The 12,327-nt window shown below is 32.0% G+C and overlaps 1 protein-coding gene across 14 annotated transcripts in view; it reads left to right on the top strand.

Moving 5' to 3' along the window:
• The window catches only part of LOC132738574 (putative leucine-rich repeat-containing protein DDB_G0290503), a 75,034-nt gene that overhangs the window by 48,011 nt on the left and 14,696 nt on the right, over positions 1-12,327 (top strand). For 10 of the 14 annotated variants that reach the window (XM_060726135.1, XM_060726090.1, XM_060726111.1 and 7 more), the window contains 5 exons: positions 572-1,327; positions 1,790-1,864; positions 4,686-4,805; positions 7,814-7,882; positions 9,165-9,206. In XM_060726135.1, the coding sequence (XP_060582118.1) occupies positions 572-1,327; positions 1,790-1,864; positions 4,686-4,805; positions 7,814-7,882; positions 9,165-9,206 (1,062 nt within the window). The remainder of the gene's footprint in view (positions 1-571; positions 1,328-1,789; positions 1,865-4,685; positions 4,806-7,813; positions 7,883-9,164; positions 9,207-12,327) is intronic. The other 4 variants (XM_060726150.1, XM_060726118.1, XM_060726100.1 and 1 more) reach the window with 4 other exon arrangements.

The following is a 12,327-nucleotide window of genomic DNA, read 5'->3' as shown; positions in this document are numbered from 1 at the left end:
AAAAGTATTATACTCTTAAAGCATTTATATATAAAAAAAAAACAAGAACATACAGGAGTAACACAATTAAATTCTTCCTACATAACTAAAATTCTATGAATACTTATATAAAACTCAAACAAATCACCATCTGAAAGACTGACCTATTTAAAGCACATTATAAAACTTATTAACTTGTGAAGCTTGATTTAGTGCTAGCATCAGTGATAATAGATTTATTCCAAAACCAGCCTGCACATTTTTGCAGACTGACCTGGCTCTTTACTGTTGACTGACAAATTTTAATTTCTGATACCATAGATAGTTAGCAGTTTATTAATTCAAAGTATGGTTAGGGAAACAGATAGGTCTTTGCTGTGTGACAAATTACATGGTGATGGAAAGTTTCTGGTTGATTGTACTCCACTTTTCTCTCATTAATAAATCTTTTAATTGTTTTCTGGTATAATAGCATGTTGGTGTAGTCACTTTTCTATATGTTACAATGTTACATATAATATCCACTTATGTTTTTGCTATATACGTTATTGGTTTTGTTTTATTTTCTTTCACGTCATCCCTATTATTGCAGACAAGAAATGGCGAGTATGTTTTGTCTGCCATGACGTCTGGAATCCGGAGCAATTGGATGAAAGCCATACGTTTATGCATGGACCTCCAGAAAAGCAATAAGAACAAAGAATCTAAATCTTCCATTGATTCAACAGCTTCCAGTTCAACGGCACGGACTAATGATGACATGGATGTTGATACGTCATCATCATCATCAAGGACTAGCGACAGTGCACGTGGACCAGAAAAGAAGAAATTTATAGCAAAAGCAAGAAGACATTACTCGGATGTAAATCCAGGAAATATTGGTAAAATGTTCTCACTAACTGGTAGTTCATCAGGCTCTTCTCTTGCATCATCAAAAGAACCGTCACTCGAGCGAGAAATCAAACCTGAAAGTTCTCTACAAACTCACATGGATCTAGCTACAGCTCCAAAACATGGAAAGTACGAGCCTTACTGGCATGGAGAAGCAGGCTCTAACATTCCGTTTCGTAGATTTGTTGAAGGAAGTGACAGTCATGTGACCAGTTCTACCTCCTCAATTGACCAATCAAATAAGTCTGATAAGTATGATGAAGAGGAACGCAAGAAGCACGGTAAATCTCCGAGTGCTAAAATTAAAGAACGATCGAGAGCCAAGTCACCAAAGCTTCACTCACCGCCACCTGGTGAAACAGAATCCAAGTTTACATATATGACAGAGTCACCTGGTGATGACGAGAAAATGTCCGTTAGTTCGGAAGATTTAGATTATCTCGATGCGGTTGATGATGTATGTATTTTGCTTTATTTTTTAGTTGGTATGCAAGACTTAGTTATATTTGTGTTGTTTTCTGTTATGTTCAAAATCACCTTGAAGCATGTTTTACAGCATGTTTGTCAAACAAATAATCAACATTGTTGTCAAGGTAACCAAACAATGTTATATCAAATATAATAAAATATATTTCAGTAAAACTTTTTGTAAACTTAAAAGTAATTCAAAGAACTTAATTGTTAGTAAATAGAAAATTACATTTACCTTCCATTTTGATAGTAAGTGTATTACGAAAATGAATTGCCCTTGAAATAGGTAGAATATTGAATATATATCATTAAAGTCAGATTTACCAAAAACATCTTTTATATAGGTAATAGCAACACATTATGAAAACTGGTAAATCTATAACTGATTTATTTAAAACATTGTTTCTAAATTAAATTAATATTTTGTTTGATGATTTCCTTCATTTAGGATCATCTTGAAGGAGATGACAATTTGCCAGCATCAGCAGGGGAGGGAATGTTAGTTGATCTTCTTGAAAATGAGGTAAGTCATAAATATATTATCTAGATTACGTTGATATTATCATCCTTAACAACTTATCTGATTATCATTAGCAACACTGTGGGCTGTTTAACCTTTAACTTGCTGGATGCCTTAAATGGACTTGTCTAGCTTTCATTTTCAGAACTGTCCATTATCACCTTTTGGGATATTAAGATAAAAATTTGAGGTTGGTCCATGTAGCAGTATACTGTAGAGCCTGGTCAGGCAGTAGTATAGAGTCTGGTCAGGCAGCAGTATAGAGTCTGGTCAGGCAGCAGTATAGAGTCTGGTCAGGCAGTAGTATAGAGTCTGGTCAGGCAGCAGTATAGAGTCTGGTCAGGCAGCAGTATAGAGTCTGGTCAGGCAGCAGTATAGAGTCTGGTTAGGCAGCAGTATAGAGCATGGTCAGACTGATGCAATCTGGCCTGACTGTATACTGGTAGTAAAGGCTAATCATATTTGGTTCCAGCAAGATATAGGTTATAACGGATCTGTTGTTTATAATCTAATTATGTTACAGTGACATTATTGTCAAATTGAGCTGATCTGACTATGTATTTCAAAACATTGACTGTTATAATGGTGATTGACCAACAGTAAATATTAGAAAATGTTTAGGATAAAATATAAATCTGCCTAAAATATAGGTTGATAAAAGGTCAGTTCCAAAAGATATAGAAATTTCCTTGGGCCTCTTGGGTTATTAATAGTTCATGCAAAGTGAGTAATAAAATTGAAAGGAATTATGGGAAATGTAAACTTACTGTTCACCCACTATATACCATTAGATGGGCATAATGTCACTTTAATAACTGATTAGAATTGTTTCATCTTTTAGATAAAGTAAGTCTGTATCATTGATGGTGTGATATTTGGAAATATTTTACATCCTGTGTGAAATGTCTGTCAGATATTTGCTATCATTTAGTTGGGTTTTTATTGACATATTTGCTAAATGTTAGAGGAAAAACTAATGTAAAGTTTATGGGAATAGCCAAAGATTTCTATCTTGATATCAGGATATGATAACAACTAAACTTGCACATTTTATTTTCCTTATTTTTCAGTAATATTGAAGGTACATTACATAAGTAAAACTTTACTAAAGACATGAAAAAATAGATCTTTAGCTTTCAAATGAAGTAATTGAATCAAGGGAGGTAATACATGTAAAACTTCAAGCATTCCTTTCCAGTCTATATACACATTTTATACAGCAAACATTTTATGGAGAACATTAACATCTATCATTTATTTTACCGCTTTAAGTTTTGAAAAAAAAAATACTTTCTAGATTTTTTAACATTTGAATTTTGTATATTGATAAAACATCAATTTAAAATATACATGCAATATTTTAAACAAAGGGAATTAACACAAAGTTAAGCAAAACAACAACATTTTATACATGTACTGTATGTATATAAAAGCCGGAAATCTGGACCCATATAAATCATGTAACAGATCTCAGTTACAATTATGTATTTTAAAATGCTATGACTAAATACAGTAAGATTTGGCCTTACTGTTTGATACAGGCAATAAGGTGAGTTTATGACATTTCAAAAATGCTTTTTTACATTCAAAATTGCCTTCAGTATTAATATTATGACATGGGTTTGTTTGATCAAATCTTTCCAAGTCTCATTAAAAATTTAGGGGAGTATCATTTTGTAAAGTAGTGTAACAACTGCCACCTATCAAATAGTACTAAAGTTTTTTAACGAAAGTTTTAGGAAGAATTTTGTGTGTTTGTGCTTGAAAATAGCTTTGTCAAATAGTTAGATGTTACTCAAGTCAAAAGATTGAAAACATTAAAGATTTCTAGATAGTTGCGATGTGTCGGGTAGTTGTTGGACATGCCATGGACATATTTAACTTTGAATTGTTTTACACATAATTAACTTTGAAAAGCTAACAAAATTCTTTTTATTTTCATGCAATAGTGATTTTGATAGATTTTTCTATAGATAAATGTGATTTTGTGTGATTGTTGGTAATAAGGCCAGCTTTTTGATATTATTTCACTTAAATGACCCTCATTTTTATCAAATATCAAGAGGTAAAAGGTCACAGTCTGTATAACATTGGTCAAAATGTCACCTGAACATGAACTTTTATAAATGAAACTCATTGAATCAAATGAACACAAATTTTAAATATAGCACAAAGAAAAATAATAGGGGAAAAGATTCTGAATGAACTGGTTCTTTTACTTGCACTGTGTCATATTGATTTTGTATTTTAATATGATTCATGCATGGATGTTGGTAGAAGTTTTAAGTTAACACCTGTGGTTACCTAGTTGAATGAGATCTCAGTGTGGATATAGTCATAATAATTGTTGTCAGTTGATGAGGTCATTGTGAGGAAGTGTATTCAAGTGCATACAGATAATTATTTATCTAATTTATCTAAGACTTTAAAAGTTACACTTTAATGAAGATAGGACAAGTGTTTGAAATCTTGCACTTTACACATTTAAACTTTTCACAAGGGAATGTAGCTGTTTACAATACAAGTCAAGTAAAACATTACCAGTTTTAATTAGTTTGTGAAGTTGTGTTGAGCCACATTATCAGGAATACTTCTACAATGTTTACAGTATGCATATAAATCCTTCATTGACATACAGACATTGTAAAATTTGAATTACAATGATTTATTATATTAAATGGTTTGTTTTATTGTGATAATTAACTTGTCATTGAAACCTGGAACTATTTAAAACAAAACAATAAAATAAAATAATTCGGAGAATATACGTGAGTTCAGTGTATAGTTCACCATGAAACCTGACCGCACTGCTTCTCATCCGCAGGTTGAATCCCTGAAGGAACGTTTAGAGCATACGCAACAAGAACTAGCCAAGTCACATGATTCAAATCGTGATCTGAAAACAAAACTACAGACAGTAGTTAGAGAGAAAGATCCGAGTCAGGTGAGAGTCGTTATTTTAACACATTGCTTCATGCTGTGTATATTTGGTAGATTGTAAAAGCTTTCATGGAATGGTGGCTTAGTATCATTGCTTTTTTTGCTATATTATTTTATACTGTAGTATATATGTATTTATTTCATGATTATTATAGTATTCAGCATCATAATGTGTTATAAGACACTGGGCTATGTTGAAACTTTTATATAATGTCTGATTGTTAATGCCTATAACATTCAATGTTTTAATTGACTTTTGATTAGATAAAGGTGATTAAAGTTTTAATTAAGTTTGGAAGTTAAATTTAAATAACATTTACTATATACATATATTATGTGACACTTTCATCAAAGAGATGACTTTCTTTCTTATAAACTCTATATCTGTTTATAAAGCATGGTTTGATAGAATATAACAAATTTGGACGAAAATGTATTGTATCAAGATAAAAAAGTTACAAATTACACCTCATTAATGGTTGAGATTTATCACTTTGTTTTTATAACATCTTTAATTAAAGTTTACAAGAATGCTAGTCATTAATTGATTTATAATTTATGCTTGAGATATAAAATCTACCTGACAGTGATTTACAGCTTTCTGTTTTTATAGGATACATTTCCTTGATTAAATACGCGTCAAAGTTTTTGCTTTAGCGATTGAATACTGACATTATCTGGCCTTCCTATCAATGAATATTTGTATTTAAATGGCATTTAAACATCCTAATTTGTAAGAATTGAGATGTTAAGTTTACTTTAGGACTGAACTATGCATTAATTTATTAGGATTCTCATATCTTATCAAAGGTTAATGCCTTTGCCATGTTAAATTGTCATTACAGTAAATCATGTAATATATTATTAACTCTTGACAAATTATAACATGCAATTTAAGGCAAAACATTAATGTGTAAATTATTATCTATTATTGTAAAATAAATCATTACCACCACCAGTTTCATCACAGTATGAAATAGTTTCTAACTTAATCACATAAATTTGATTTATTAGTGACAAAAGAAATTTTTTACTATTTACAAACATTGCATACAGTGATACATCATAAGTGTTTTCAAACAGACATGGTAGATTTAGAACTCAATTATTTCATAATTATTAAAAAAAGCGTTAGACAGCTAGCTTCAAAATAAAAATATGATGTAATTCTATTGTACTTGCAAATCAATGTGTAATTTGGAGAAAGAAAAACTGTTACAGTAATTTACTATTTACTAAGATAAAATCATATTAGTTACCATAGAGACTCAATAATTAAAAAGTTAAAAGTAAATTTCTGTGACATAAAGAGACCAGCACCAGAATCCTTCAATGATTTGTCTGCAGGTTCATCCTATAGACTAGTAAAAATTCTCTAAGGTCTTGGCAGATATTTCGTTCTCTTTTAATCAAAACCTTACTTTGGTAGGATTATTATTTGAAATTCCATGTAAGATAAAGGCATGACATTAGTGTGATAGACTCACTATATATTTGACATGTAGATCATGAAATATAAGTCTTGTAATGTTACAGTATTAATACAAGGTGAGGTGTACATGATTTATTATCAAGATAATATCTTGGTCAAAACACTCTAATCCTAACGGTAGGACCATTAACAATTGCTAGCATTTCAAGCTATACTTTTATCCATATATAGAAATTTCTCAAGGAACAGTTTTTAAAAGTTTAAAAGTAAAAACAAATGGTAACAAGTTTGATCTGAATGTTTATTAATGAGATTGAAACTTTTTATAATGATTAATGTGATAAAAATGAAGGTGTAGGGTTGTCAATGTTACAAATAGGTTAAAAAAATATGCTCAATGTTTTCAGTTTTATAGTATAATAAGTGAAGTGTAACAATAAGAAAATATTAAAGGTAAAGTGATATACTTAAAGTAACTGAAACGTTACCATCTCATTGTGTGGAGATGAAATTTAATGTGAAATTAAATATGAAAACTCTCCCTATATCATACAGTGGATTGACCTTATATGTAAATAAATGATGTGGTAATGTTTTGTAGTTCAGTTAAATTGACACATTTTTAGAATTACTAGGATTTTAAAACCTGGAAATATATATATATAACATGAAATCATGCTTTATAAATGACTGTTTAGTTAATCTTAGGGATGAATTTTATAATGGAAGGAAATATATAGATATATAAATGGATTCACAAAATTATCTGCTGTATATCACTATATATGCTAGGTTTGTAGACAGTTTGGAATAGATTTCTGCTTTTATAGATATTTCCATTGTCATTTAATTCTTGTTCTGAAATAGATGATAAAAATCAGGGGAGAGTGAAATGGGATATGTGGATTCAGGAGAGTGTGGGAAAGGGACATGTGTGGGTCATGGAAAAAGGAATTATGAGATGTGTGGATCAGGGAAGGGGAGCAAGAGGGATGTGATGAATCAGGGGTAGGACAAGGGGAGTGCAGATAGGGGTGTGCAGATGAGGGGAGTGGAGAAGAGGGATAGAAAAAGGTGGATGTGTGGCAAAAGGGACGTGTAGGTGAGGGAATATGGGGAAATAAGAATGTGATGAATCTTTGTATGGGAATAGGGTTGATAAGGGGGTGGCCAAAAATGGATTTGCTGAACAGAGGAGTTAAAAAGAAGATCTGCTAGTCAAAGGAGGGGAAAAAAGGGGATGTGTTGATCAGGGGAGGGATATGTAGATAGGAGATTAGGGATTTAGTGCATCAGTGGGAATTAAAGGATATGTGTGGATCAAGGTTATTATGATGTGTGGTTTAGTAGTGAAAGGAGAATCAAGAAGAGTGAGAAAAAGCCATTGCTTGTCTGCTGAAATATGACTAAATGGATAACTTAAATGCTGGGAAATGCTTTATATGCTATTTTTATTCTGTCATTTCATACTTGTATCTTCATATTTCATGTATATATTATTGGTTGATTTGCGGCTTTGAGTTGCTGATTTTATTGGCTTATACTAATGCATGTGGATACTGCTGCATTATGTTTTACAGTTACAAGCTAGTATAGACAGCTCATTCATTCCGGCATCTCCGCCGCAGCCCACCATTGATACACAACAGGTAACTACGTGTAACCAGGGGTCAAGGTCACTTCTGTCTCACCTTTATCACAATAACAGTACTATAAAACTCACGCACTTATTTGCATGTCACATTAATAGTCAGTCCTGTCATTACTAACATGATCTCTTTAAAGGTGAAGGACGCAATGTGGCAGTATTTATCTGAAAGCATTCTTAAATGATATATGAAAGACAAATAATTTCTAGAAAAAATTTGTTTCAGATGTTCAGGATATGTCCTAATCAGGATATCATTGTTTTGAAAATGACAGCCACTGATGGTCCTTGACCTTTAAACATTGAATTAATAAATATAGCTTCTAAACCTGTCATAATAGTTCTAACCTGGTTAGAAAGAAATAAATATATATATCTTAGATGAAGTGATATTTCTCAAGTGTTTATAACTTTAGATATAAATATAGTTATAAAATAGTTTTTCAATTACCTTGTAACCTGATAATATATGGAATATACTAGTGTCATGACTATTGCATGTTTGTTGTATATGTTAAAGGGAGACTATAAATAGATTTTCCTACTTTTCTTTATAGTTACCTTGGTCAAATGCAACATAAGGGAGCATTTATCAGTGTCTGTGTATAATTACATTTGTGACAATATGGTTATACTGGTTACAGCATGGTTACACTGATTATGCTCCTTCTTATAAAGTGAAAGCATGCTTTGATGTTACTTGGTAGGGATGTTGCCAATGGCCAATAGATGACTTTTCTTGATTTTTATGTCAGAATGTCAAAGGTCAAGACCACTAAAAAGATTGTCCTTTTATTATATAATATTAATATGTTAATCATCATGGCCTTGACACTGTATGTACTAGTGAATGCTTTGGCCTACAGACCTAAAATTCATTGTGATTAGAAGATGAAGGTCATTGACTTTGTGTTCATTAGGTCAAGGTCACATTGAAGCATGAAATACTCCAAATCAAGAACAAGAGTATTGTAAGTCATAGGATTGTAAAACCTAATATGTTATAATACTAGTATGACAATTATATAATTATCAACATACAAGTAAACTTTCATAAAATATGCATAAGTATGTAAATATGCCACTGATACAGCAAATGAAGTGGGGCATAAGTGTCCTAGAGACACATTTGTAGTTTTTACATGTGACACTGTTTACACTGATACATGTGACACTATGGTTACACTGATTTTAGAATGTGACACTATGGTTACAATGATTTTAGAATGTGACACTATGGTTACAATGATTTTAACATGTGATATTATTTAATTTTATAACAGACATATGTTCACTCGTTATGTGCGGTGTTTGAGAAGCCTCAGGTACTGTTTCATAGTAACCAATATAAACATTTGTTAGACGCCACTGCTATATGCTATAGCCTCAAAATGTCGCACCGCCCTAGACCAAGAAATATATCTTCTTCTAAATCAATCACGGTCTGTAGGTTTACTTTACTTTTTAAAACAGCAGAAAATACATAGAACCATCAATGGTTTATGATCAAAGTTGGAGGTCAGAGGCAAACTTTAGTAGGGCTTGTTGCACAGAAATATAAGGGTAGGGAAGGTGTATATTTGGGACCTTACTCTTACTTCGCTTGGTAGAGGGACAGGAAGGTTAACACTCCAATGATTGTTCCTTGTTTATTAAACAAATTATCTTTTGGATTTGTGTGTTGCAAAGAACTGAGGAGTCCCTTCCTTTATATGGTCCCTAAACTATTGTGGTATTCAAATGTTATTGTATTTTTAAAAAAAATTGCAATGTATATAAACACTACTGTTCAATAGGTTGGGTTTTTTTTAGGTAGAAATAATTTAATTTTTTTATAAGAATAAAAAACCTGCCGTATGATTAAGATTCTAATATGTTTTTTTTTACAATTTTGTTTCATGCTTAGATGTTGCTACATATGATATTCAAAGAAGTTTTAGAGAAGTCATCTTTCAAAATTTGTAAAGAGCTAAAGCATCTTGTAAAGCTAATGGGACTTGGATACCATGCTGGTCACTGCTTTATTTTAACACACTTTTCTGATAACAAAATGCCTTCAATTAAAAAATGCTTGTGTCCAAATTCATATGTAAGAAAATCCATTTGATGACTTTAAATGGTTCAGCATATTGCATGATTTACCTCCCAGAGTAAGAATGCCAGTATGTCTTCCTTCTACATTCCATTCTGTTCTAATTAGGTGACATGCTGACTAGATTTGTGGCTTTATTTGGGGTTTATATTGTGATTGAAATCTCCTTCAATGTTTGTTCTATAATTGTTAAAATGTCCCTGAAGTTGGTCATTAATTTTGAATTAATTTAACATTTTAATTTTGTTGTATTTATTAGTTTTGTTTTAAATTAGTTTGCATGTACCTTGGGCATTTGGAATGTGAAAGGAAAGATATTGATGTAAAATCAACAGCTTTTGTTATCCCTACATGGAAACCTTCCCTAGTCAATGTTTTCTTTTGTTATTGTAAAGAAATGAAGACTTTATCTGGTATTTTATCCAGCTTTTAACTGACATTATCCTAATGTTACATGGTTCAACCTGTCATACTGATGTATTACCATTCCTTATGAAGCAGGATCAACACTCCAAAAATCAATACCGCTCTTGCAAATTATATGCACTTTATATCCCGCTCAGTCTTTGTTTTGTTTGCTTTTGCATTTGCCAATTGCATTTCGATTGAAATAAATTAGCGGGACTTTACCAGTGAAGATTTAGTGATAAAAATATTCCGAGTCATTAGTGAGTGAGTAATTAAACGAGTTGGTAGATTTTAGAGATTTTAAATTGGAATGTTGTGCTTAAGGACAATGACTCACTGAAATTGTAAACATAACTTTATACAGAATATATTAGCAGGTAATAATTATGTAATGTGATTTTTATCTGTGATTTAGTTTTTGTTATCAATGATTTTTTGATATTTTGAATATTGATGGCATATTGAAAATTGTTTAAAAACAGAAACTTCTGTTGTTTATGAACAGTGTAGTGGAGATATTTTTTTTCTTCATATTTTTGTTTTTTATTTATCTAAAAAAGTAAAAATAGATCGATGTTTATTTTATTTAGAGTATAATTTGATAATTGACATATTACGGGATAAAATGATAAGTGGTGTTTTTAAGTAAATAGATATCAAATGTATTTCAATTGTATAAAGAATGTTAGTATTTTAAAATATTTTAAGGGTAAAAAACACACACATATGCATTATATCATGTTACAAGATATGGACCAGGAATATATATATACAATGTTAGATAAATGTATTTTTGTCAAGCTTGACAATAAGGCTCACAATGTTTTAGGTAAGGATATGCATAATGACAGAACAGAAAAACTGTGTGTTATACATACTAATCTTTTTAGCTCACCTGAGCATGCTCAGGGTGAGCTTTTAGGATCGATGATTGTCCGTCGTCCGTCCGTAGTCCGTCCGTTCACATTTTGTTGTTAACACTCTAGCGGTCGCATTTTTGCCTCAATCATCATCAAACTTGGTCAGGATGCTTATCTAGTTGATAGCTCGGATGAGTTCGAACATGGGTCATCTCGGATGAAAAACTAGGTCACAAGAGCTAAAAATAGAAAAACCTTGTTAACACTCTAGAGGTCACATTTTTGCCTCAATCATCATCAAACTTGGTCAGGATGTTTGTCTAGGTGATAGCTCGGATGAGTTCGAACATGGGTCATCTCGGATGAAAAAGTAGGTCACCGGAGCTAAAAATAGAAAAACCTTGTTAACACTCCAGCGGTCACATTTTTGCCTCAATCATCATCAAACTTGGTCAGGATGCTTGTCTAGGTGATAGCTTGGATGAGTTCGAACATGGGTCATCTCGGATGAAAAAGTAGGTCACCGGAGCTAAAAATAGAAAAACTTTGTTAACACACTAGCGGTCACATTTTTGCCTCAATCATCATCAAACTTGGTCAGGATGCTTGTCTAGGTGATAGCTTGCATGAGTTCGAACATGGGTCATCTCAGATGAAAAACTAGGTCACCGGAGCTAAAAATAGAAAAACCTTGTTAACACTCCAGCGGTCACATTTTTGCCTCAATCATCATCAAACTTGGTCAGGATGCTTATCTATTTGATAGCTCGGATGAGTTCGAACATGGGTCATCTCGGATGAAAAACTAGGTCACAAGAGCTAAAAATAGAAAAACCTTGTTAACACTCTAGCGGTCACATTTTTGCCTCAATCATCATCAAACTTGGTCAGGATGCTTGTCTAGGTGATAGCTTGGATGAGTTCGAACATGGGTCATCTCAGATGAAAAACTAGGTCACAGGAGCTAAAAATAGAAAAATCTTGTTAACACTCTAGTGGCTACTGTTTTGATCCAAATATCCTGTAAATTGGTCTGAAAGTTTGTTTTGATGATTTCTAAGTCAAGTTCGAACATGGGTCATCTTG

Source organism: Ruditapes philippinarum, unplaced genomic scaffold, assembly GCF_026571515.1.
Source record: "Ruditapes philippinarum isolate M1 unplaced genomic scaffold, ASM2657151v2 ctg2210_1_1_1_1, whole genome shotgun sequence".
In the NCBI taxonomy this organism is placed as follows: domain Eukaryota; kingdom Metazoa; phylum Mollusca; class Bivalvia; order Venerida; family Veneridae; genus Ruditapes; species Ruditapes philippinarum.
This window is presented reverse-complemented; position numbering and strand designations above follow the sequence as displayed.